Raw genomic sequence first — 27,968 nt, forward strand, 5'->3', positions numbered from 1 at the left:
TCATTTCTAAACCAAGCCTATTTTAATTGGGAAGTGGGGGTAGGGGAAGGCAGGCTATGGCAATATCACAATGAACAGGCAAAGACCACCAGGGCCAGCCCTACCGCAGGAAGCTCCACTCTAGCATAGCAGGGGATTAGCACATTAACATACAGATGGGCCACACAGGACCCCCTCCCAGTTAGATTAGGAATACAAGAGCAGGGGGGAGCACACCCCTCTCCCAAGCCTGGAGCAGCAGGAGGCGGCTGGGCAATTTGATAACCCTGGAGAAGCAAAACTCCTGCTGCAATTTTCAGGTGCGTGGCCCAGGGCAGCAGGAGATGGAAGCCACAGCACCATGCAAAAGCCCGGCTTGGTGCAGCTGCTGCTGCAGAGAAGGCCCCTGTCCAGCACCCTCTGCAAGACGGTAGCTTGGGCACAACCCCTTCCAGCAGTGTGGCGTTTAATAGGACCCTCGTTCCAATTCATGGAGAGCAATGAAGAGCCCCCGGAGGACTAGTTCTGGCACAGCTGCCTGTCCATTGGAAGAGGGGCCTTCAATTAAAAAATGGAAAAACAAAGTAAAAAAATATCAGCAGGATTCCTCCGCGTTTGTTAAAGTAGAAGGAAGGACGGACATCCCTGTGAGAGACGGACAGCATGTTTCCACGGGTGCCGACATCCTCTCCCGCCAGCTGGCTAAGAGCTCTCGCTGATAAAAGTCCTATGGGGGGGAGGGGCAGAGTTGGGGTCCTACTACAGCTGGTGGAGGGTCTGCAGCAGCATATGGCGGGCAAAGGAGCAGGAATCCAAAGCACGGCTGGGTCTGGAGAGAGAGGAGAGGAGACAAAAAGCTCATTTAAAAGCTGCCCCCTGACTGCACTTTGACTCACTGAATGCCAGTTCTCCATGAGTTCAGGGGCTCACCGGCACAGTACGGTGCCAGGAACTCAAGAGTCAGCTGGCTGGAGTATTTAGCTGAACGGGATTTCATCAGAGACAGGGTCAGACGAGATATAGGAATCGCTGCACTGAATCAGCCTATTGCTCCGTCTAGTCCTGAATCCCACCTCAGGCAGCGGCCAAGGCTAGCTGGTTCAGAGGAAAATACCCCCCCCACACAGACCCAGTGCAGTGCATTGTGTCACACTGTATTATGCAAGTGATCTACTGGTGCCCTGAAGCATGAGGATTGACTGGCCCAAGGTGAGGTGTTCCTGAAGAACTTGAATCCAATACCACCAATGAAAAACATTCTGACCAGCTCCCCTCCCCCCGTGATAGAACAGCAATATGTGCCGTGCTCCATCTGAGGGAGACGTGGCTTTCAAATGAAGCCGGAAATGTTGAAATATGGGACTGAGCAGCATTTCCTTGTTGCTAAGCTGTGCAAGTCGAGGTATTTGGTGAGAGACAGGACGCTGTTTTCTCTGCAATCCAATGGACCAAATTCTGCAGCACTGTTAATGGATTGCATCTCCATGCCCTACCCTTCATTCCCATCCTTCCTGCCCGCAACTGGTTCATTGCTGACGCTGCTCGCTGATGTACAATTCATTATATGACTTTGGATTATGGATTTTTCACTGTGTTCTCCAGCCAGCCCAGCCCTGCGGGCCTCAGCTATGATGTTATGTGTGGGGCTTAACTTGGAATCTCCTTTCCAGGCCTTGTGCACGAGACAGGAGGGATCTTGAATTAGTGAAGTGAACTGTATCCGAGTTCCCTGAACCTCTGCTGCTCAAGCCTGCACTTCTAAGGCTCCCCCTTCTCCTCAGCTAGATCCTACCTTAGGCTCTCTGCAGCCTGGCTCTACAGAATAGTGAAGGGTGCATGCACTGTACATAATCAGTTTCCTCTTGTGGGGAAAGGAGCTGAGAGAGGCAGCCGCAGACAAACCCCAGCAGAGCAGGGACACACAACAAAATGGTCGGAGCCTGACTGCAGCCAGCTAATGAAGTCTGCAGCAGCTGTGGAGGATGGGAAACCAGCCCTCAGCACTTCCAACCAAGATGATCAGAGCCACGGCATTCAGGCCCTTTGCAGAGTCAGATGGGCATCGCTTACACTCACTACGCATTTTTTTTTTTTGAGGTTCTTTTACTCAACGATTGTTTCTAGCCTTACAATCTAAAAGGAAAAATTCTGTCACCCTGAGCAAGTTCTGTGGCCAATTCCTCACCCCCAGAGTCCAGAGGGCGCTGGCTACAGGCATTTATAACTTCTCCTACTGAGCGGTAATGGAGCTTGGAGACACAGTACGCGACATCTGATTTGACCGAAGCAGCTCACAGGAACTTTGTAGCTCCACTGCCCATTACAGAAGAGCTGATAGTTTAACAAGGCCAGGAGAGCTGCTTTTCATGTACCATGGAAGCTCAGGCCAATGAGCTGAAGGGGCTTACTAGATTCCCAAAGGAAGCTGACCAAGGCTGTTACCTGAGCACTCCAATGAGCAAAAGTTGGCTCTGTAGCGAGCTGGACCAACCCGTTAATTTTGGACAGGAACAGGACAAGCTCCTCAGCATCTGAGCTCCAGGCAAACAGGGGACACAGATGACCTTGGATTACCAAGAGCTTTGGTGAAGCCCTTTGGACACACAAGGTTTGACTGCAGGAGCAGCTGAAGGAACATAGCAAATCACTAGAGAACCCTGCAAAGCTTTCAGCTGCATAGCTCCCGATTCCCTCTAACCCCCACAGCCGGGGCATGAGGTGTTAAGGCACAGAAAGTAAGCCCTGAAGCAGCAAAAAAGTGCTCTCTTGCCATGGTGCATATCCCCCCCGTATTACCGCCCACCGTAGATTAGCATTGGGAAGGAAGCTTTCACTTGGACAATGGCATGACTTAACTGCTTGACTCTGTAGCTTTGGTACTAGCTTGTTTTTTCCTTTTGCTCTCACCATATGTTAAGACATATCCTTTGCAAAAGTCCCTAGGCTGTTTTATGATTTGACATTATATCACTAAGACACACACATTCCTCCCTCTAGCTTCTTTCCCTCCCCTCCCCACCTCCTCCTCTCTCCCCAGAAAAACCAGACTTCTTCTCTTCCCCATTCTTAAGCAAAGTTGTGCTGCAGCCAATGACAAAACTCCTGACATCAATGGGACCACGTTTTCACTCTGGAAGCTCTACCTATCTATACCAAGCCTGTCACTGAGGTACCCAAACATCTAGATCAGTGGTTTTCAACCCACAGCCCGCTTACAGCCCTATCAGCATACGGCTGCAGCCCATGTGAGATCCTCAGGGCCATACAGTACGTACGTATGTATATAGTGTGGATGTGGCCACATAATACGGAGAAAGCTGCACATGTTGCCCACAAAGGTAAATTGGTGGAGAATCACTGATCTAAATGCAGCAAAATCATGGCTGCCACTGTGCTTGGTGCGTTATGGGCACAGCTCAGAGAGTAACACATAGGGTTAACTGCTGGCCCACAGCCTAAGAGAGGGGTGTATCCACATCCAGGGCAGAGCGTGCTGTGAATGAACTCCTCAGCGTACGCAGCCACCAGACACTGTCGAGTCGGAGATTAGGCTGGAGGAACAGCTCGTTACTTGTGCACCTGACTCCACAACAAATCACTAGAAGTGAATGTTACAAGGAGTCCCCAGCGTGGCCCATTGTCCACGTCAGTTTTACTTAGACAGGTTTTTGTCACAGCAGTAGCACAAGGCTGGCAGGTCTGGGATGGGAACACCTCTCCCTTGAACGTTTTGTTTAAATAGTGCAGATGGGTCCAGTGATCTGGGGGCTTGGGGACAGCACAGTTTCCGCTCTTCTTTACTTGGGGAGGGGCTGCTTCAGAGCCAGAAAGGTGGTGAACAGGGCTACCGGTCAGGCTCTGGGGGAAGGAAAGAGAGCTAACAGACAGGACTGCTACGGCAGCTTGTTTATTACATCCTGCCCCCTTCAGCAAGGACTACTACCAGCCCCATTTCCTCATCCTTCCTTTGCGGACTGCAACAACAGCGCACAGCACATGTTTGCAGGAGAGATGTGAATAGCTCGCATAGTCTCTCCCCTTTAGGTCAGGAATCAGGAACTCGAGTTTTAGCCTACCCCACCTCCCCCCCAATCTGCAATACCGCTACAGGAGCCAGGTTTGACCACCCTTTGGCAGCTTCGTATACAGCTACCTCTGCAGCTATAGCCCTACTGTCTTTTGCAGGTGGAATGAGCCCCTGAACTGATCTGCAAAGCCAGTTGTCTCCACCTTCATATCTCTGCTGTGATGGCTAGAAGTCAACCAGTTAACTGTCAGCCCTTCAGTTCAGCTATTAAGCAAGGCCAGCTATTTATAAGCGTGCACAACCTACAAAAGGCTGCGAAAGGGACACAAACTTTTAAGACAATGTCTTTCTACGCATTTGCATGGTGCCCAGCACAGTGGGATCCTCATCTTCATGAGACCCTCTGAGTGTTTTGGGAATACACGCAATTAATACTGTGCCTGACCAATTTTAGCTTTACGCCTGCCCAAAGTCTTAGCTTGATTATGGAACTTGTTTAAAAAGATGTCCACTGTTCAGTGCAGACTGAACATGATATAATCAGGTTAAGAAACTCACCAAACTCCCTGACATGGATCCTAACTGTGTGTTGATTTGGCAAGTCAAAGCCTTTCTGACTCAGTTTCCCTCTCCACTAGTGAAGGGATAGATATGTACAGCAAGAGAGTGTGTGGGGACTCATTGGTTTGGTTTTTCTAAGTTCTATTCAAACATTCAGTTTCCACTGTGCTTCCATGGTTGACTTGTTGGGGGTGGGGGAAGTGGGAGAGAGAATAGCTCTGGAGACCAATGCCCTATCAATCTGTAACTTTGCCCCAGGGCTAAATTTAAGACTTTCCCTTTTAATGATTTTAAAACAACATTTGCATAATTATTAGAAGGAAACTAAAGTTAAAACTGACTTAATCTAAGAAGCATTGCTTTTATCTGCATTATAAGAAATATTTTTAGTATTAAAAAAGAGAATTTTAAAAAAAGGGAACAAGGCTTAACATTTTCACTATTCATGATCTTTAGAGTTCTCGCCAAAGATAATTAACAGACTTGTCAATTTCGTTTTCATTTCCCAGCTCTACCGCCCTATCACAACACTGCAGCGTTCACGCGCAGCTGCAGTGCATGGGAATTCAAGAAGTTTCCTTTGGAACTTGAAGTCATGAAAATTTTAACATTAATCTTGGACGTTACCTTTGTAACGGCCAAGATATACATTTGGGGCTAAATCTGATTCAGCAGTGTCCTTTTAACTCATTAAACTTGTGGCTGGAAACTAGAGCCTAGTCTTCCTTTGGGCTGCCTCTGCATAAACGCCAGTTTTAAGACCACCTTTAGAAAGTCAGTTTCCCAGTTCATTCCTCGTGATCAGTGCTTCTTACCTTGTAAGCTTTGAATGTTGGACTAAGCAAGATAGGAACAGCTTTCCTTTAAGCTGTTTGCATTTTTATTCTAGAACCCCTACCCACTAGAGGCTTGAAGGGAAGAGAATGTATTTTTCTTTTTAACTCAACCATATGCAGATGTATCTAACTTCCTGTAGAACAGGACTGCTTGGCAAGGTGCAATACTCACTTTGTCACAAAGGCCAGGAGAACTGGGGCCAGGGATTTGGGGAAATAATCCTGCTGGACCATATGGTTCAGGGTCATCAGAGGGCCATAGAGGCTTGGGACAGCCTTGATCTTTTCTTCACTCTGTCAGATGGGGAAGGACAGAACAATCAGGTACATTGCGACTGCCACACCAAATGCAGTCATCCCTCCATCTAATCCAGCATGCTGTCTGACTGACCAACCTCTATAAAATGCAAGCGAACCTCCACAGCGCAACACACGCAAAAAGGGAGAAGTCTGACTCCAGCTGAGGCTCAGCTTCTGTGGTAAGTCATGGAAAGGACTAGTTCTGGAGATCATCTTAGTTTACATCACAACAGGTGCTATGGTTATTCACACAGCTATCGAATTCTTTGCTGGAATTAGCCTTCCCCTCAGCAGCAGGGGGGAGAGCTGGCTCCTGTGTTATACACAGTGGGTTATTTAGGAGATGACCAATCAACCCGAAGGGGAATATCTCAAACAAAAGCATCACAAAGACTCCAGTTTGTTTCAATTATGGCTTGACAGTCTTGTGAGGTGCAAGAAATTTAGACAGAGCACATGCATGTTTCTTCCAGACCTTCCTCTGCACGGACACCCTGCCAGGACCCTTCGTTCAGCTGAGAAGGAAGCCTACAGTTCCTGCTAGATCCAAGGGGGCAGTTATTCCCTCTTGTATGCCCCTCTCTCACCAGGCATGTTGTTTTCAGTCACTCCCAAAATTGATTCTAAGTTTAAAGCCAGAAGGGACCATTAGCTCTCCTAGTCCAACAACTCATTTATCACAGGCCACAGTATTTCACCCAATAGCCCCTGAATGGAGCCCAATAACTTAACTGGCTAAAGCGTGTCTCCCAGAAAGGCCAAGGGTCTTGATCGGAGGACACCAAGAGATGGAGTATCCACCAGTTCCCTTGGGAGTTTGACCTAATGGATAATCACCCTCACTGTTAAATTCAAGCTAGAAACAAGGCGCACTGTCTGTCTCATTTCCAGCCACTGGTTCCTGTTATGCCTCTCGTCACTGAATTTAAGAGCCCCTCCGTGCCCGGTGTTTTCTCCCTATCAAGGTACTTGGACATGTTTCAAGTCTCTTCTCTGTCCTCTTTTTGATAAACTAGGATTGAGCTCTTCAAATTTCTCAATATAAGACACTTTCTCCAGCCCTTGAATAATTTGTGGTTCTTTTCTGCACCCTCTCCAATTTTTAAACACCCTTTTTAAAATGCTGGCACCAGAAGCATACGCAGTATTCCACTGACGGTCTCACCAATGCTGTATACACAAATAAAGTCACCTCCCTACCTCTGCTCCCCCATTGATACAGCAAGGATCACTCTAGCCCTTTTTTGCCACAGCATTGCACTGGGAGCTCATGTTGAGTTGCTTGTCCACCACAACTCCTCTATCCTGTTCAGGATCACTGCCTTCCAGGATACAGAGTCTGCCCTGCATTCCCTGTTCCTGAGTGGATCCCTTTGCATTTGGTACACTGAAAGTGTGTTTTGTTTGTATGGCCCTGGCTATTGCTTCAAGTCTAGAGTAAAAAAAGTATGGAAACAGCCTCCCTCTCCACCCCAAACCTGAGTCACAGACAGACATGGATCACAAGCAACAACTGGTCAGCCAAGAGAGAACTTGACTGTTGACACTGCTCCCCAATTCAATTCTCTACTTCGAAGCCCAGCCCCAAGGAAGTTCTACCCTCCAATTCACCTAAGCATATTCAGAGTGACTGCAATCTGATGCAGGACGGGAAAGAAAAAAACCTGTCCACAGAGCAGAAGACTAGAAAACTAGACTGGGCCTCACGGGAGTCGGGGACTGAGGAAGAGAGAACAAAGAGTAGAACATCCAAAGGAAGTGTCTTAGTCCCTAACCCATGTCACAGCTGTGCATTTCCCCAGGTTCAGAGTCATCAGTGAGAACCCCAGAAAGCCACATGATGGAAAAGATGATGCAAGTTTTGTGGCTTTAGGGTATTCCAAGTATTTCTGCTGATTTGTCCAGACTCTTTATTTTCAGATGTTTCCAGTCCTTGAGGCTCCGAGATGCTCCAGATTGATCTATAACGGCAGAACAGCCAGACCACTGAAGCACTACTCTGAGCTTGCCGATGGAGACAACTCCAATCCTCTTTTGGCTCAGCTCATGCTCTAGCCTACGTGCAGGTTCTAATGCGGTCAGCCAACTTGCTGCTGATTCTCAAACACAACAATCCTGCTAACAGGTTTTATTCTGTGCAGCCACATACTGGTGCTCCAGACATTAGCAAGGACACTGGATAGAATGAAACAAAGTTTCAGTCAGATGTCTTTCATTTACTCTTGCTGTGGTCCTTTTAAAACAGAAGATGTGACTAAGTGGCCCTTTTGGATACCAGGGTGATGAATAGATATTTATGAGACTACAACCAGGAGTCTGACAACAGGTAGCTCATAACACTATAAAAGCTTTGTCCAGCAGCAGCCCAGTTTGTCTGTATGACCCTTCCTACCTTATAGAGATATCTGATCTTGAAAATACAAGCTAGACCAAGTAGAACGGAATTGGGAACAGCTAATCCATGCCCTCCACCCTAATATAATCCCACTCTGGAATTTGTTATCCCTGCAGTTTTCTATTGTCGCCAGGCATTGGGCATACATCAGAGTCTTACTGTTGCCATGGAGACAGGAACAAGATTACCCACAATCCAGCAAGCCTTAGCTTTTAAACTAGAAATGTAATCAGAACTCAGCCCACCTCACCCATCACAGCCCACTTTTAACTCCCTCCTGCCCTCTCACCTTGAGCAGACCCATGTGGATCAGTAGGCTAGTGATGAATGCATCAGAATTAAAGGTGGCGGAAATGAAGGCTTTTCTCATCAAGGCATCTAGAGAGAGAAATAAATGTGTGTCAAGCTGAAGTGCACCACGAGATATTGTAGTGACTATTGTTCATTTCACTATTGGATTCAATTACATTCAGCTTATCCGACGCTGCCTCAATCTCCAGTCTACTGCACCAGAACGCCACACAGATAGGGGCATCAGTGCAGAATTTAGGTCAAGTTTGCCATTGAGTACACGAGGCCTTGACTATGATCAGCTGTTAGATGGACTGTGGGAGGCCACACTCCTTTATATACCCTGTTTGTCTCTGCTGCCAGAGGTTACTGCAGGCCACCAGTGAGTGCTGGGAGTTGAAAGAGATGAGGCAGAGAGAGAGAGCCAAGAAGTCACATGGAGTCCAGTCTTTAGTATGGGGGACGCAAAAAGGCCTAGAGAAGAACTATGGCCGAGGCCAAGAAGTGTTAATTGACCTCAGCCATAGACAATGCAAGGAATGGTCAACCTGGATGCGTTTGGGTAGCACAAAGCCTCACTCTCACTGTAATGGGTTTGACAGTTTGGCTGTGAGCTGGTCTCACTGACCTTTAAAATGACAAGAGCAACAGGCTCCCACGGGACTGTCACCCACTAGGTGTGCATTTGGTTTGGTTTCCAGTGAGGTCTGTGGTTTTCAGAGTTCCACAAGATCAGCCAATTGTGGCTCAGACCCTCGCCCCACTTGGTAACTTCAGGAAAGCGGGGTGGCTGTGGTACCCTGTTCGACATTATTGATTTTTCCATCAGGGAGGGTCAGCCCTCCTTCAGCACACAAACGCCTCACCCTGAAGAAACCATCTCTTGACACTGCCAGACATGACCTGAACTTGCTAGGGAAGGCGAAGAGTATTCAGTTCCAGATGCACGTGCACACTAGTCACATCATGGATGCCAGCCACCCACAGGAGCAGAGGCAGAGATTAGCAGAGGCATGTGAGATCTCCTGCTGACCTCAGAGAAGCTCAGCTGGCCATTTTGGTCATGCTGAACCTCGCAACAGCCTTCGATACAACTGATCACTGGTTGTTGTCTCAGTGACGAGGGACATTATTGGTGTGCACAGAACAGGCCTTTAGTGGTTTCTATCCTACTTACCCACCAGGAGTCTGTTAATGGCAATAGTGAATTGTGTAAAATCAGTATAACAGACTTTAAAGGGATGCCAGATGGAGGAGCCAAATCCTGAACCCTGTACACAGCTCCAATGAGCAGACTGCATGTAGGTGAATACAGCTGCTGGGGATTTCAGGAAGGAAGGCTGGAGAATTCCCCATCCTCAACCCCGGGGCAGTACACTGAGCATCTTCACACACCTTTTACAGCCACGACAGCAGCCTCAGGGCTACGGAAGCATCCACCACTTCTACAGGAGAGTTTTGCTCAGTGGATTCACACAGTCCACACCCCACCCAAATCTCTTCTCTACTCTACTGTGCACCCGTGCTGTGCTCCACAGCATAGAAAGGGTACATGGTCCCCCTGCACAGCCTCTGTGCCCTGCCCCACAGCTTTCCAGTTCCAGTCCTTTTGGAAAGAGACAATAGATCTAAGACAGTTACTAGTAAAAAGAACACCAAATGGGTTCCCCCTATTTACAATATCCCCAGATATAAGAATAGAGAGGGCACTTTCTATTTACAGTTTCATTAATCTGTGGAACTCGCTGACAGGATATTGAGGCCAAAAACAAAATCTCCCCCCACCAAAAAATGCCAGGAAGAGTAACACTCACAGCAATACTAAGGGATATTGATCATCATGCTTTGGGGGCATAAACTGATCTGTTGAGGTTTCACACCCTCATTCCCCCCCAAAACAGCACTGCACAATCTGGCACACTACAGAGACAGAACTGTCTTCCTCTGGCTGCCACGGGAGACCGAACTACCAAAAAATGGCATGGTCCAGGGAGGCCATCCCTGGGATCTCTTTAGAAGCCACCGTTGCAAGTTAGGCTTCTTCAGCCCACACCTTTGCATGGAGACACAGACTGCATCACCTGTTGTTTCATGCACTGCTGTTTTCACTGTGGTTTCATCTTTGAACACAGAAGAGATCTTCAAGAGAGCCATAACCACCTTCTCTGTATCAGATGTGTCTGTCTGTAAGAGACAAAAAGCAGGAGCCATTAAATGCATGGCAGAGTGAGGGCAGAAGAGACGCGATTGCTACAGAAGCAACAATGAGCAGTGCAACAATTGCCTCCACCTGGCTGGACATGACAGGAACTGTCGTGGCTGTATCAGGATGTGTGTGGAGGTATAAGTCACGCCATGAAACACAGCTGCTGTGCAGGCACCATATCTGCTTCATAGACATGCAGCTTCAAGTTGAGTGTCTGCCTCCATTCTGTTCATTTGGACAATGGCAAGACCCTAATCCAGGTCATGAGACTCCAGGAAGAGATCACCCCTGGCAGGTAAACAATTTATCCCAACGCACGTGGTACCAACCATGCCATCCGAAAGCCACACACACAGCAGCCACTGACCCACCTACCTGCTGAGCTATCAGAACAGAGCACTTGGGCCCTAGTCGTAGCAGTTTCTCTGGAGACGGAAAGGCGAGGAATGTGGCAACATCCACAGGAGGAGGAGGAGGAGACACGGGAGTAGAGTCCTGAAACAGAGCAAGTCAGATCCCAGCTTATTCTGCTGAGCACTGGCAGAGCTGTGGGTGCATGAATGTGTAGGGAAGGGCGATGGACCTGGCACAGCGAGGGTGCCGCATGTCGGTACTTCTCTGCACTGTCAGAGCTTGTGAAGGGGTGGAAAAAGTGAGCCCAGAACCTGAATGGCAGGGGGTGCTGCACTAGCTAAGCTGTGAGGAGAAAGCTTGTACAGAAAACACTGACTATCTGGCTCCAGGCAGGGCTGTCGTGGCTTCAGAAAATAATGGAAGAAATAAGATTTTCCTGCTAATTTTCTTCAGATCACCACAGAACATTCCTGAGGTATTGTTCTCCCCCTCTCCTCTCTTACTCCACCCCTGCCCTGACACATCCGTTCAAAGGAGAGGTATGTGAACCCCCACTTGTTCACTACAAGTTCATAATAGCCTCCCCGCATTTCAAACCTCCTTCCCCTACTCCCAATAAGGATTATTGGCTATCCCTCAAAGCACATTTACATGTGAGTCAAGAATCTTCTTAGAAGGCAACGATTCCTGTTCTCCCTGCCCCCTCTCCTGCAGCTGTTGTTGTTCCTCCTCTTCGTCCTCCCCTTCGTCATCTTCATCCTCTTCATCCTCCCCTTCATCATCTTCATCCTCTTCATCCTCCCCTTCGTCATCACTAAGAAGGATTAAGAGGAGAGTTCACATGGCCTGCAATACAGACTTCCTGGTCATGCATGGGCACCTGGGAATCCTTCTCCAGGTCGTTATAAAATGCAGTAAGACCCTTCCAAGCCTTAAAACACTAAGCTGACCGGCAGCAAATCACTTCTAGGGCAGTGAGTGTGAGCCTATAGGGACTGCAATGGATTATGGAGCCTGGCATGTTTAGGTCACCTGTTCTAATCTGGCCTCAGACCAGCAGTGACAGATTGCCAAAGGGCTGCCCGATGGGAACCAGTGCGTGAAATGAAGGTGAGAGTCTCAGCCTAGGTCCTAGTGGACAGGTGTCCACAAAACACCAGAGCAGGCAAAAAGTGTGGGCAGAAAGTCAAGAGTAGAGCAAGCCACGAAGACTGTGCTCTCATCTCACCCTTATGGAGCTCCCTCCAGATGAAGGTGTGAAGGACACTGAGGGGGTGGGACTTGCATACATACTGGGGATAGAAATTTTCAGTCTCCAGTCCTGTTAATCCAACACCTCTAAGTAGTGCTAGACCCCATAAAAACAGGAACTCACATGAAACAGATGTAAAAGGCAGACAGCCAGAGCTTTGACATGAATGGGGAGCAGATCCCTGCCATAGCCTTTTCTCTTGGCCTACCTCAGGGAACCCAGCACATCTGCCATGTTGAAACCTTCAAGAATCTCCTGGAGCTGTTCACAGCCTTCTTCCCCCAGAGCATTACCTATGATGCAAGGAGAGAGAAAAGTCAGCTTTGGGGTGGGGAAGAGACAGACACTCACAGATCAGGTGCTGAATTTGTCACGAGAGAAACAAAGTTTAACTAGAATGCTCAACTAAGTCCATAAATCCAACCTCTGGCAGGAAGAATGGCTGCTTGATTTGCATTTCTATAAACACCTTTCACACAAAGCACTTTACAAACTGCTCGGACAGCAGACTTGTCATTAAAATATGTCAGCTGTTTACCAACTCAGACACCACACAAGGGTTTGAGACAAGAAGAACATTGCAGAATCTAATTGCAAGGGAAGTTTGAAGAAGGAAAAATGTAATTAACCAGAAGAGATTTGAGTCTTGGAGACTGAACTCCTTGTACATTTATACAGCTCCTTTCATCCTGGGTGATTCTGAAGCACTTCTCAAAATTATATATGTATAATACCATAGAAATGCAGCCACCTCTGGAAGGGAAGGCAAGAACCAACACACGGAGCGGGAAACTGTGACCAAGCACATAGAAGCAGACCTTGATGCAAAACTAATAGCATCATGGGACCTTTAATACCAAGGCAGAGCAGACAGGACCTTGTTTATAAATTCTCATCCTAGAGACACACACAGACGTCTGGAACTCAGATGTATTCACTTCAGGAAGCGACAGGGATCAGCAGGCAGGGTTTGAAACTGTGGCTCAAGAGGTTTAAGTATAACCACTAAAGCCTTGGGGGAAGAGAGAAGAGCTTATTCGTCTAGTTGGTTCAGCTGCTCTCAGCAGGACCAATATTTTATACACACACACACTTCTGGCAGCAATACAGATATTTCAATCCCACAGGCTTCTTCCCAATGGGTTCTAGAGTTTGTCACGGACTGGATAAGCTTTGATCGAACTTCATGCTCACGTACCATTGAGATCCAGTTTCTCCAACTCAGACTTGTCTTCAGTGGCCTCTGCAATAGTCAGGGCAGCATCTCGTTTGATTTCACAGAAGGACAAGTTCAGTTCCTGAGAAGCAGAGGAGAAGCTGCTTTACAGGAACGCTGTATGCAGATTCTCCATTGTAAACACCAGCTTCGCATGCTCAGAATTGTTTAAGGAATTCTCTCCTTTGGGGCTGGTCTCAGCACAGAGGGAATATATTTTTAAGTTATAAAAAGACTTGGAAGGGACTCAGGCAGTGAGCAAAGACTAAACATCCCTTGAGACATATTGAACGAGATGATCCCCGAGAAGGGATTTAACATTAAACAGCTGAAGGGCATTTGTTCTGGAATGGATTATTTTGGTTTGACATCCTTCTCCCTTCACCTGTTATTTATCCTGGGATCCTTTGACCTGGGAGAAAGAATTGCTGTGTTTTACTTGAACAGGTGTATTCATGAACTAACCCCATGGTTTTTAAAATGTGGACTTCCAGTGGGAACAACACAGGCCTGAGCTACGGGTACTACTACAGAGTGGACCCCTTTTTCAAACTCACAAGGCAAGCTGTTAACTCAACTCTCTGCACGAGATAACCTTGCGTAGCTAATATTGTCTCACTGTTTTCTTGCACTCGCCCATTGGTCTGTATCCATTTGTTGTCTCTTGTTTTCTATGTAGATTGTAAGCTCCTTGAGACAAGGACCAATCTTTCTGTTCTGTGTTTGTACAGTGGTGAGGCCAAAGGAGCCATAGGCATAGACCACAAGCGCTCTGGTAATACTAGTAAATAATAATGCAATGGCTGGAGTTAGAGGGACCCTCTTACCAAACATCTCACAGGTGACTGAGTAAGATACACCCTGGAAAAGGCTGACAGAAATGCTAGTACTGTAGGGACATTGAAATAGTAGGGTATGGTACTGGACAGGAATTGCAGTCAATACAGGGCCCATAAAAATATTAGTGAACTGGGGTCTCATCCAAGATGTGACACGGAGATACAGATACTGCATTTTATGAACATATTGTAGTGGTCACTCATCCTGTACCCCTCCTGATTTATGCTGTCCCATAGTTTAGAACAGTTGCTTCCAAACCCACCTGAGAACCTTATTAGCAACTTGCAGAGTAGATGAGACAAGTGGCTTTAAATACAATGTTCAACCTTGATCTGAACAGACCGCCACTTAACTCACGCTGGAGCACTGCCGGCTGTGAGGTATAGTTTCCACAGATCACATCTCTGAGAGCAGCAGTAGGCAGAGCTGTAGAACTTGACAGGCCTGCACTTGGAAGAACTGTGTTTTACAGGGTGGGGCAGGGGAATGGACATAGAACAAGGGAGGGGAAACATACAGGGTATTTTGGGAAAAGATTTGAAGATGGAGCAGCCGAATGTGGTACCTTTAGTTTAGGAAGCCCCTCTTTGACTGCTTCAGCAATGGTGATGGCACCCTTTGAGCGCACCAGGCAGTCCCCAAAGTTGATCACTTCTACCTGTCGGAGAGTCTTCAGAGTCTGCAGAGAGTGAGAGTGTGCGCCCATTAAGACAGAAATTCAGGTGAGGGATAGAGGGAACGACCAACTCACTTGTACTCAAAGAGGAAAGAGCCTCTTCTCCCTCCCTGCTTCACTAGGACATTCAGCCCCAAAGCACAGAAAAGCGGGGGGGAGGGAGCAGAGATAGACACTCAATGCAACTGCTAGTAACTCACCCCTGCCATGGCCACAGCCCCCTTCTCTGTGAAGGTGTTGTCATTCAGATTGATAACCCGCAGCAACGGGTTGGCAGCAAAGGCCTGGGCCAGCGCTGTAATGCCAGGATGGTTGATTCCGTTCTGTGGCATATGGACCTCTTCCAGTGTCCCGATGAGCTAGATTCAGACATGATTAGCCATTAGAAAGAGACACTTCAACACAGGCAGAGACAACCACCATCTCACGGGATTACCTTACAAGTTGCTTCTCTGCCACCCAGAGTGAGTCCACTGCATCTCCCACCAGAACCCCTGCAATCCTTTTAACTGTTACAAATACACCCCTCCCACCCCAGCAGCTATGCCTCCAGTGACAAATCAAGATAGGACCAATGTTTTTATTTGGTGAGTCAGGGCTTAGAACAGGGGTGGTCAAACTTTTTGGCCTGAGGGCCACATCTGGTTGGGAAATTGTATGCAGGGCCATGAATGTAGGGCTGGGGCAGGCGGTTGGGGTGCGGGAGGGAGTGCGGTGTGCAGGAAGGGGCTCAGGGCAAGGGGTGCAGGAGGGATGCGGGGTGCAGGATCTGGCCCAATGCCGCTTACCTGGAGCAGGACTCTGGGGTGGCAGTGACACACAGCGGGGCTAAGACAGGCTCCCTGCTTGCCCTGGCCCCGCGCCGCTCCTGGAAGCGGCCAGCACCATGTCCCTGTGGTGGGGGTGGGGCATGGCCAGAGGGCTCTGTGCACTCCCCTCGCCTGCAGGTACCTCCCCCAAAACTCCCATTGGCCGCGATTCCCCATTCCCTGCCAATAGGAGCTCTGGGGGGCGGTGCCTGCAGGCAAAGGCAGTGCACAGAGCCCTCTGCCCCCACCCAGGGGCAGGAGGGACGTGGTGCTGGCTGCTTCTGGGAGTGTTGTCACAAAGGTGGCAATCCCGCAGGCTGGATTAGGATATTGTTTTCCTTCTGTTCTTTGGCCAGAGATTCTGAGCCTTGGGGCTATAACCCAGAATCGGCTCAAGAAGCTGCTTTCCAGGTCAAGGCACATGACCACTTGGCAGAATCAAAATCTTTTGCTTGTTTTAGTTCTGCTTCTGGCCCTTCTGGTCGCAAAGGAAACCCTCCAAAATGGGAATCAGTGCAGTATGGCATATACAATATATAACATGAAAATAAGACTATAGCCCACACAAGTCTAAGTGCTTTGCTATATGGGAAAAAAAACCAAACCTGTCATTGTTTTAGGGATTGCAGGCAGGTTTAGCACTGTTATATGTGCAGAATTCTCATTTATATAACGCCATTAGGTGTGTGTACAAAAATGTAAGACAGGCCTAGGAAGATACTTATATAGTATCCAAAGATAGAGAGCCTCGTTTATTTGTAGTTGTTAAACAGCCAGGATCATATCTACCCATTTATATGCAACAACACATAGATTGATGGGGTCACCAATAAGTAGATTCTGCAACACTATTGCTTGCACATTTGACAGCATACAAGATAATTAAAGTCACAGGTGTGGAAAATGTACATTTGAAAGACATGAGCCAGAGAAATAAGTTCCTACAACTCCTGTTGCCTTGGATGGGAGTTATCTGGTGAGCAGCTATGGTGGGTGGGAGCCAAGAAGGTATTTCAGCACTTAAGTCCAGGTTTTGGCACCACTGTGGTCCACAAAACTCCTGCTGAACCATATAGGTGCCTAAACTCACCCAGTGAATGTGTTTTTCAGAGTCCCTCTGCACCTATGTTCCTATCTCTGGGCACACGCGCTGCTGTCTCCCTCTAGGCAGACACGTAACTCCTGCCTAAGCCCCCCGGTTCGTGAATCGCTCTGGAAGACAGGCATTTGGCTCCTAAAGTCAGGTGAAGGGCCTACCAGATCCGCTCCCATTCCAAGTCTGGAGGAGGTGGTACCCACCGTATAAAACTTTTAGCTCAGTGGTTAGAGCACTCGCCTGGGATGTGGGAGACCCCTGTTCAAATCCTCTTAGCTCACTGGTTACAGCTCTCTTCTAAGCAATATTCTGATACGGGGCTTCCTCAGTCTCTCCCATTGAAGCAGTTGCACTCTTGATAAATAATGGGAGAGTGATTACAGCAGGGGGACTGGACCCAGCGTCTCCCACCTCCCAAGTGGATGTCTAAACCACTGGACTACAGTCAGTCATTCTCACTCATGTACTTGCTCTCTCTGACCCAATGACTGTTTAAGTACTTAACCACAGAGAGAACGGGCAACAGTGGGAATGACTCTATAGTCCAGTGGTCAGGACACCCACATGGGAGGCCCCAAGTTCAGTCCCCCTGCTCCTTTCATTCTCCCATTATTTATCCAGAGTGCAACAGCTTTAACAGGAGAGACTGAGGGAGCCCCACATCAGAATACCCCCAGCTCAGTGGTTAGAACACTCGGAGATGATTTAAACAGGGGTCTCCCATTTTGCTCCCTCTCTGGCAGGTCAGTGCTCTAACCCCCGAACTAACAATTATGAGATGGGCCCAGCATCACCACCCTGTTTTGTGCAGCACAGGCATTTAACTCATTCTTGCAAGAAAACGCCTTAGACGCTTGTCTACAGGTATTGAGTTCCCATTGACTGTATGCTAAGCAGAGCTAGGCACCTCCCTGCAGCCTGGACTTAGGTGCCTATTTCTAAGACATGGGTAAGACTTAGCATATACCCCTCTTCTTGACATCTCCTGTTAGCTAGCTTAGGTGGCTGCTCACCCAGCATGCTGGCTTTGGTGGAACAAGGTAGGGGAGGTGTCATAAATATAAAGGGAAGGGTAAACCCCTTTGAAATCCCTCCTGGCCAGGGGAAAGCTCCTCTCACCTGTAAAGGGTTAAGAAGCTAAAGGTAACCTCACTGGCACCTGACCAAAATGACCAATGAGGAGACAAGATACTTTCAAAAGCTGGGAGGAGGGAGAGAAACAAAGGGTCTGTGTGTCTGTCTATATGCTGGTTTCTGCCGGGGATAGACCAGGAATGGAGTTTTAGAACTTTTAGTAAGTAATCTAGCTAGTTATGTGTTAGATTATGATTTCTTTAAATGGCTGAGAAAAGAATTGTGCTGAATAGAATAACTATTTCTGTCTGTGTATCTTTTTTGTAACTTAAGGATTTGCCTGGAGAGGTTCTCTATGTTTTTGAATCTAATTACCCTGTAAGATATCTACCATCCTGATTTTACAGGGGGAATTTCTTTATTTCTATTTACTTCTATTTTTATTAAAAGTCTTCTTGTAAGAAAACTGAATGCTTTTTCATTGTTCTCAGATCCAAGGGTTTGGGTCTGTGGTCACCTATGCAAATTGGTGAGGCTTTTTATCCAACATTTCCCAGGAAAGGGGGGGTGCAAGAGTTGGGAGGACTGTTCATTGTTCTTAAGATCCAAGGGTCTGGGTCTGTAGTCACCTAGGCAAATTGGTGAGGCTTTTTACCAAACCTTGTCCAGGAAGTGGGGTGCAAGGTTTTGGGAAGTATTTTGGGGGGAAAGACACGTCCAAACAGCTCTTCCCCAGTAACCAGTATTAGTTTGGTGGTGGTAGTGGCCAATCCAAGGACAACGGGTGGAATATTTTGTACCTTGGGGAAGTTTTGACCTAAGCTGGTAAAGATAAGCTTAGGAGGTTTTTCATGCAGGTCCCCACATCTGTACCCTAGAGTTCAGAGTGGGGGAGGAACCTTGACAGGCGGTAATAGCTTTTATTGGGCCAACTTCTGCTGGTGAGAGAGACAAGCTTTCCTGCCACATGGAGCTCTTCTTCAGGGCTTGGAAAGGTACTCCCAGCGTCACAGCAAAATGCAAGGGGGAACAGATAGTTTAGGGTAAGTAGTTAGCACATATTCTAAAGGGACCATTCAAGGCAGAGTGACCCATTAACACCTCTGCAGCCAGAGGACAAGAAGAGGGCATTAGTGGGTTGCAGATGGTTGTAATAAGCCACAAATCCAATGTCTGTTCAGTCCCTGATTTTTAGTGTCTAGCAGAGTAATGAGTTTAAGCTCCCAGACTCAACTTTTGAAAGTGCTGTACACCTTTGAGGATGAGGACTGATAGATCAGATATAGAGTGATTGTTTTGTGAAAAGTGTTCACCTACAACTGATATGGTGTTTTTGTCTTATTTTCCTGTGAGAGTTCATTCGAGAGCATAGTGATTGTCTGGTTTCACCCACATAGTTATTGGGGCATTTAGTGCACTGGATGAGTTACACCACATGTTGGGATAGGCATATGTAGGACCCCTTGAAAGGTGTGTTGTGGGGGGGAAAACGATCACTGTAGCAGCGGATATATGTCTGCAGGTTTTGCATCCGTTGTTCTGGCAGGGTCTAGAGCTGCTCTGAGTTGGCGTAGTGCTGGTCTGTGGGGAGCTTGCTTCTGATGAGCTTGAGGGTGGTATTTGGAAGCCAGAGGAAGGGATTCAAGAAAAAAAGATTTCTTTCAGGATGGATCCCCATTGAGTATGGGTTGTAACTATCTGATACTCCATAGGAGTTCCAGTGTGGGGCGATGGGTGACAACTAGCAGTGTGCAGTCAGAAGGGATTTTATTTCTGTATTGAAGCACATTCTCTTGGGCTATTTGGGTGGCCCAATCCAAGCTTCAATCTCCTTCTCTGGTGAAGTGTTGTTGTTTGGTGAAGGCGGTTTTGAGTGTATAAGTTGTATATCCCAGACTTCTTCCTCAGAGCATATTTTGTGGTATCTACAGCCAGGCACGCTGAGAACAGATTTCTAGGTGTGTTTGGGGTGGTTGCTGGATCTATTAAGTTAGGTTTGCTGATGTGCGGGTTTTTTGTATATGGTTGTCTGTAGGGTTGCATTGCTCAAGCTGATTAGCATCAACTTCCTGGACGTACGTACGTACGTATGTACGTACGTGTGTGTGTGAGAGAGAGAGATAGACGGGGGGTGGTTGTTGAAGTTATGATGGAAATTTATGAGGGAGTTTAAGCCCTCTGTCCAGAGGATGAAAATATTAAAATATCTCATCAGTGGTTTCATGGTGCATTTACTTTTGTGGATCACATTCTCAGGCACCTCGCTCTCCCCTTGTAGGGAGTCTAGGCAACTCATTCGGTTTTGTGGAATGCTGTGTTGTTCCTGTGACTTTCTAGGTGCAGTGACACAGTGTTGCAACACCTAGTCCCTTCATGGATACCACCCCTACTTAGTGCTCATGGCTGAAGGAAACAGGACGAAGATAGACATTCTCTGCCTAGAAGAGTTTCGGATGGCAGCCAGTCTCTCTCAGGATAACTTCACCCTTTAAGAACGTATATCAAATTTCCATGCACTGAATTTAAATCCTTATTTTTTGCCAGACCTGTATATAATCATTTTAAGTCTTTTTATCTGAAAAGGCACACGGTGTTCCGAGACCTGGCACAAAGAATTTAGGAAATGGAGGTCACAGGAGGAAAGAGGGAGGCAATGTAAAGTTTGTTGGTGAGGAAACATGGAGACTCCTGGTCACTTAGTCCCCCAAAACTACCACAAATCTAAACCAAATTCGAGTCTCATTCATTCTTGCTGGATAGAAAGGTGGGCATGGGACAGCCTGATTTCCATTGCCCAACCCAAATGCAGCACTAGCAGCTTGATCAGACAAAGGGCTAAGGGAAAAAATGAGACACCAGTTGGTAGTGTCCCCTGCAGGAGATTTGCGGAACATAGATAAAAGCTATGCCAGGGCCAGCTATCATAGCGATTAGAGATAGAGATCTACCTGGTCATCTGGCCCACCCCCTCCCAGGGCCAGATTATCTCCAACTGCATCACTTGTTCTGTACCGTATTAAGTTACTCAAGCAATACATCACTTCACCTAACAGTTAGCAGATTATAGTGTGGAGTAGTCACTCATCCTGGAAACGAATCCTGTTTCTGTGCTCGGTCTTGTCCCATTATTCTCAGTTATGCCCCCTTTAACCAAGGCTTCTCCTTTTCTTGGTGTTAACATCCTCAAATGGTTGACTGTTTCAGCAGCATACAGAGTGCTGTGGTAAAAATGAACTGAGGGCCAGTACCTTATGCACACCCTTCTCAGTGCACACTTCTTTAGCATATGTGTCTGGATATACACTGCTCCCCCATCGCTACCAGAACCAGTGCCCACATACATCTGACACACCTATACCTCCTCTGTGAGGAAGTCCTACTTTGGAGCTTACCCCAAATGCCTCAGCCAGTGCAGTGGCACCATCATTCTCCAGACGGTTCCTGCCAGCCACGAATACTTTCAAAGACAGAGGTTTGCCCACGGCACTTGATTTCCTGTGACACTCTTTCAGGGCAGCTGCCAAGATCTAGAGACAACATTAACAGCTTTACATTACTATAGCATCTCTCCTCCTGGAGGATCCCAGAAATGTTTTATGAATTGGATATATAGGAAGCATTTAGGACACCACTGAAGTGAAGCTGCTTCTAGTGTGGGACACAGGAACCATTCTACACCACCACAATTATGCAATATTAACAGTGTAGTCACACTTGAAACTATAGAGGGAATTTTACAGCACAAAAATACAACAGTCTAAACTCAAACTTGGGTAAACAACCCCTGGCTCTTTAGTGACCATGAATTGTCAAGGCCTTGGTTTTACACTTCAAAAGAACAGCCTCAGGCACCTGTTCAGACAGAAGAACATCAGAATTCTCTTGATGGGGAACTCTCCCATCCAGATATTGGGATAGCCCAACTCTGCTCATCTTGGACACTTCATGAGATCAGTCTGAAGTATGATAGTAATCAAGACAACAAACAAAGGGGGAGGTTGGAACCCAAGGTCCCCTGCACCCAGTCTTTATGAGATAACCAATGCAAGCGAGCTGGGACTGAGAAGTGTCACTTACCTTGCCTCCTCCAATGCCCATGCCACAGTTGTTCAGCTTGAGCTCCTGCAAAGTGAAGCAGGCAGGACTCTTCAGCAGTGCCTCAAAGCCACGCACGCCATCCGGCCCAAAGGCATTGTCACTCAGGTCCAGCTCCAACAGCTGGGAACCTGCGGTGATAAGGGCCTCCCCCAGGGCAGTCTGTGAGGAGACAAGGGATTTGGTTTTTAGTAACAGTTCCACAGGCCCATTTAGATCACTACCCAATGCTTCAGAAGAGCCGCCGCCCCCCACCCCCGCATTATGCAGTGCTGCACGAGGGAGAGGGAATCTTTTCTGATAGACAAGACAGTTAGTTTGGGCCCTGAAGCATGGGATTCAACTGTTAGTTGAATGTGCACAGCTCTAAGTATTAGATGCCTTCTTTTAAAAAGGCCTGGATAACTTCATGGTAACAGGAGCCATACACATTTCAGTGACCTGCCCAAGCACCAAGTTTCACAGATCCAAATATATGCTATTTTAAGATTACAGAAGCCAACTCCTGATTCACCCCAGAATCATTCCAATTTGCTGAGGGTATCCTTTTATTCTGGAGTCCTCGTTTCTTGCCCTGCCAATCAGATGGCCATACTGCTGATCCTCCTCCAGGGAAGAGCTGCTTTACTGATCAGACAGAAGGTGCTTATGCTATCGCTTCTTCCCATCATCCCAGAGGCTGAGGGAGAGGGAAAGCCATACATGCTCATGCTTTATCAGAAAGGTTATGTCTGTCTTTGGGTCTCTGACAACACATGTATCCATGGAAAGGATGGATAGTTTTAAGTGTAAACATATGGAGCAAGAGGAGATTAGAGTAATCACAAATCTGAAACTTTAATCCCCAGTTCTCCCACTTACCAGAGCAAAAGGGATCTCAGACCTCAATCTCCCTGTGAACATGTCACTCCAGTGACACCTCTAAAAAGAGACAGATGGAAAGAGGACTGTCAAATATCAGAAGCACACACAAATGTCCTCTAGCCCCCAGCACTTGACAGGGGACATGATATATTTACAATTTACACTTCTCTTGGGCCTGTCACCTAATTATGCCAAAGAGCTACACAAACTATATAATTCACTTCACTCACCAAGGAAACACAGTCATTTCTGGGGTAGAATTCATCGGCTGTTTAATAGTGCACATCAACAACACACAAGAACTGAGGACATAAGTGAAGATTACCATACCCAGAGAAAACTGAAGGATGCAGAATGAGAATTTCATCAGGATAGGGAGCCTAAACTTATGAGAAGGGCCATGGAAACCTCAGTGACCTCAAGCGGTCAAGGTTTCAGATTTAGGTTTCATTCAGAAGATAGCATTTTCAGTGGCACAGTACCCACCCACCTCAATGCTACGCTAGAATACTGGATAAATAATTCAAGGGGTAGAAAATATTGTGGTGAACCTCCATCACCATTTCCTGCAGCACTCTGGGCTTCGCTTTGAAGTATCCTACCCAAGCAGGAGATCTGACTCTGCAAGATCTGATGAGATCACAGCCCTAAGTGGCCACACTACATTACTGGAGCGCTCCCTTCTGATTTACAGAGGCTTACCCTGGTGCGAGTCCTCTCTCATGGCTTTCTTGCCTCAGCCATGGAGAGCTGCCAAAGGCTGAAATGCAGCATTTCAGCAAATGCTACTCACAGGGCTGTTAAGCCAAGTTATGAGGTCCTGAGGGTTTGCCACCACTTATTCATACACAGGCCTAGTTTCCTGAGTCTATTCTTATATGCTGGTGGGACAAGGAATTTGAAGTTTGTATTGCTCCTGCAGGGACCTGTCCTGGGTCAGTGCTCAAAAACAGACAGGCCTTCAGCATCTCATCAATATATCCTCCCTTCCCCTTCAGTACTCTACTAAAAGATCTCACCTTGAGCTCAGCTTTCTTCTCCAAGGCTTTGGCAATGACCTTTGCTGCCTCCACACCCACGGTGTTGCCTTCCAGGCGCAGGGCTTCCAAGCCATCAAATTCCTCAATTTCCTTAGACACCTCTTTGGCTGCACAAAGCAAGCAGAGCCTTACTCTCCTCATTTCTAACCTAAGTCACCTTAGGTTCCATTCAAGGGCAGGTTGCAGAGTCTCTCTTTCCATCACTACTCATTATTCCCCAGCCTCTAGGTCTTTTACTCGTAACTAATGTGGTTTTGCACTACCAAGGAAGGGTAAGGAAAGCATCGCCATGCAAACTAGTAGGAAAAGTCAGTCATGGGTTTGAGAACAACCTACTTCCAGGTGTGATTCAGGGATTTATTCCCCCACCCGCCACAGCAAGACAAAGACATCACTGCCCCAGCCAGTTCTTTATCCTAAAAAGAGATGTGCGGGAGGAAGAGCACCCCAGGCAAACAACAACAAGCCCATCTAGGACTGAGACAGGAACTGAGGCACTCTATCCTAGGGCAAGGGGGATTGCGGAAGCAGGCAGGGGAGACTAACCAATCCACCTGCATGGAGCTTGTAAAGTCTTGCTAGTCTCCCTGGGCATTTCAATCATTCCGAGTTTTACTAGGCTTCCTGAAGCATTTAGAGTAGGAGGAAAGTCTCTTGCCTCCAGCAATTTAAAGCATCAGTGTATGTATTAGAAGGACAAGAGTCACTCCCAGAACAAAATCAACACTTTTAAGTCAGGGAGAGTCAAAACCAGTTTCTCCAGTTGTAGCAGTGACGCTGTGCTAGTGTGGTGGGGAGAGGTTGCTTCTCTATCAGAAGTCCCCATTTCTCAGATGGCTGACTCTTGTGTCCCCCTGCGACATTACATAGACTCTCACATACTGGAGTTAGCTGTGTCCAGACACCTTTAGTTAGGAAGAGGTTCATGACACACAGCTCTGGGATGGCACTGACATGTACCCAGGTGAAACACTGCCCCAACATAAGAGTTTTCTCTTACCATCTTCGGCGGTATTGAGTTTCAGGCTCTTGCCTTTGAAGCTCAGCTGCCCTCCGCCCACTTGGGCTTTGGCAAGTGACTCTGCTAGCTTAGTAATGTCCTCAGATGCCATTTTCTCTACTTCACCAACCTCCAAGAACTGTTGATTTAAAGGGAGTACACTGTCAAGATAAAAACAAACAACAAAAAAACTTTGACTTGAAGAAACACAGTTTTAATCTGTATTACAAATAGCATCTCAGGTTATCAACACTGATTTTTTAGAAAGCTAGTTGACTGAGCTATTAAAAAACACCCAAACAGTAACAATCATGACAGTGAGACTAGATTGGTCAGTTTCAGATTCTGAAAGCCTGTTGCAGGGAAAGGTTTAGATTTTAATCTAGTCATTACTGCTAATCAACACTACTAAACTGGGCACCTGAACTACCTGACAACATCTCATAAGAAAGGACTCTGTTTGCAATACCGTTAGAACTGCAAAATAGTATTCTTTTCTCCCCAAAATCATGGCCTTTAAACACAAGCCATGATCCAGTCCTGCGAGTTTCCCCTCCTCTGCAAGCTGAGCCAGAGTTAAACACAACTGTTTTTTCTTTTCATTTAAATCCTGGCTGGTACTCACGTGTCAGCACAGTACTAGAATCAGATTTGGTTACTGAATGGCTACCACAGAGACAGTATGGATGCAGGACACAAGAGCAAGTACAGTGTACATTTTTATTTACTAGTATTTTACCCAGTCTAGTTGTAACTGTAACAAGCAAAGGGATTTTCCACCTCTTTCCCTGAGAGACTGTTCCACAGCCTGACACATCTGGTAAATTTTGCAGACAGTGCAAGATTTCCCTTTGGTTGGTTCATTCTTCTGATCCTGGTTGGAAATGTAAAGCACTCGGTAATTACACACCATGTTTTAGTGGATTCTCAGGCCACCCATTAACCAAAGCTGAGCTAAATGATCTCAGAAGCGTCTCTCTCTCAGGCTAGGGCTACACTACAGCAGCTACCCTGGTGCAGCTGCACTGTAGCCGTGCTGCTTTCGCACTTCTGGTGAAGATGCTCTAAAAGCCGATGGGTCCTGCCTCCCTGAGAGGCGGTACCTATGTCAGTGAGAGAAGCTCTCCCACCAACATAAGGCAGTCCACATTGGCGTTTAGGGTGATATAATTAATCTCAGGTGTGGATTATTCACACCCCAGAGCGACGCAAGTAACACTGAAGTAATTTGCAGTGCAGACATAGCAGCACTAACAAGAAGTTGATCTGCGAGTAGATATTACCTCGCCCCCCCCCCCCCAATATCCTGGGACCGACAGGGCAACAACAACACAGGTAGCTGTTTGTCCATCTGTCCGCTGTGTCGGGCACTTCAACCCCCTGATCCCAGCCCTCCTCCCAGCGCTGCCCATCACGCGGCGGCTCGTGGCTCCCCGGGGAGCCGGCCAGAGCACAGCCCACCGGGGGAGGATGTAACGGGGAGAGGCCGGGCTCGCTCTGTGACGCGACAGCCCTGCCTACGCAGCGCACCGGGGCTCGCCCCCCTCAAGCCGCCCGCCCGCCCGGCTCGCGGAGCCCCGGGGAGGCGGCAAGCACAAGAGCAGGGCGGCGAGAGAGAGAGAAACGAGCGGGGGTGCGGAGCCAGGGGCGCGCCTCCCGCAGCACACGGGACCCGCCGCACGGGGCGCCCCCCGCCCCGGGGCAGCAAGAGGTTGCCGGGGCGGGGCGGGGCGGGGGAGACACACCCGCCCCCTCCCCCAGCAGCTGTTTACCCGGGGAAACCCCGCAGGCGCACGCGACAGGGCAGGGGCCGGCGGAGATCGGGCTGGAGACGCGTCAGGAGCCGCCCACCCCCCGTCAACTTCCGGCCGACCCTACAATAAACAAGCCGCGCGGCCCCGGGCCCGCTCACCTGCCGCGCGGTGCCGCCGTACGTGGGTCAGACGCGCCAGGCTCTGGCCCGTCACGCGGAGGACGATGGCGCAGGGGGAGGCGGAGGATTTCAAACCCGGCAGTTTCGTTTTCCCGGCTCTGATTCGCTCGCCCGGCCGCCGCAGCGGCGCGGGCGCCGGCCCTTCCCCGCGGGGCACGCTGGGAACTGTGGTTCCCCTGGAGACCCTGGCGAGGTTCGCCGCGCGCTCGGAAAGACTACCAGTCCCGTGGTGCCCCGCGCGGGGGCTCGCTGTGCCGCGAGGCGTACCGGGAATTGGAGTTCCACAAAAGAAGAGCGAGGCCTTGCGGTGGGGGAGCTGTGCGCGTGGACTGTGGTTCCCAGGGTGCCTCGCGCACCGCCTGCCTCTCAAAGAGGTGTGGGGGGTAGGCGAGGATGGGTGCAGAGCTGGAGGTTAGAGGCCTGGCAAGCTGGGGCACGCGAGCGCTGCCAGGCTCTGGACCGCAGCCCCTAGACTAGAGAGTGGACCGAAATGGCAGAGTTAGCCTCTGTGCGGGCCCAGGGCCAGGAGGCAGTTTTTGTTCAAAGCTGGTAACAACTTTTTCTAAGCCCGTGTGAACCTGCTGCTTTCACACCTGATGGTTGCCAACCCTGAGCTTTGATGTTAAAACCCTGCAGCTCGCAACCACGGCTGCCAAAGTTCACCAGAAACGTTTGGTATGCACACAGTGCGTGCGTGAACTTGTCAGCGCAATCAAACGCTTCGATGTAATTAATGAGAGAGACGAGTGGTGAGGCAATATCTTTTATTGGACCAATGTCTGGTGGTGAGAGAGACCAGCATTCAAGCTAACACGGTGACCTGAAGAAGAGCACTGTGTAGTTCAAAAGCTTGTGTAAGCTTGAACGCTGGTCTCTCTCACCAACTGAAGTAGGTCCAATAAAAGATATTACCTCACTCACCTTATCTCTCTAATATCCTGGGACTGACTACAACAACATGACATAATTCCTTGTCAGTCTATTAAGACAGAAACAAGAAGTCAAACTTCATGGTTTAAACACTGCACCCTAATGTTCAACTTCTTATAGTATTTGGTTATTTGTATATCATAATATTATAAGTAAGTTAATCATAACTTATTTTTCCTGTAATATATGAAATC

The 27,968-nt window shown here is 48.0% G+C and overlaps 1 protein-coding gene across 3 annotated transcripts; it reads right to left on the minus strand.

The window, feature by feature from the left end:
• Window positions 1–26,983, minus strand: RANGAP1 (Ran GTPase activating protein 1). 3 transcript variants are annotated; one of them, XM_084617237.1, is made up of 16 exons: window positions 26,824–26,983; window positions 24,912–25,072; window positions 23,891–24,018; window positions 22,869–22,928; window positions 21,990–22,169; window positions 21,305–21,439; window positions 15,134–15,292; window positions 14,823–14,936; window positions 13,400–13,499; window positions 12,410–12,494; window positions 11,601–11,763; window positions 10,971–11,090; window positions 10,471–10,573; window positions 8,388–8,476; window positions 5,576–5,697; window positions 1–808 (listed from the first exon to the last, which is right to left on the minus strand). In XM_084617237.1, the coding sequence occupies exons 2-16, from the start codon at window positions 25,021–25,023 to the stop codon at window positions 739–741; spliced, it is 1,740 nt and encodes a 579-aa protein (XP_084473363.1). In that variant the 5' UTR covers window positions 25,024–25,072; window positions 26,824–26,983; the 3' UTR covers window positions 1–738. The 3 variants fall into 3 exon arrangements, with proteins under 3 accessions (XP_084473363.1, XP_084473365.1, XP_084473364.1); XM_084617239.1 differs by having other exon boundaries at window positions 24,912–25,050; window positions 26,824–26,973; XM_084617238.1 differs by lacking the exon at window positions 26,824–26,983 and adding an exon at window positions 25,651–25,765.
• Window positions 26,984–27,968: the final 985 nt, after the last annotated feature.

Source organism: Lepidochelys olivacea (assembly GCF_965140295.1).
Source record: "Lepidochelys olivacea isolate rLepOli2 genome assembly, chromosome: 1".
Taxonomy (NCBI): Eukaryota; Metazoa; Chordata; order Testudines; family Cheloniidae; genus Lepidochelys; species Lepidochelys olivacea.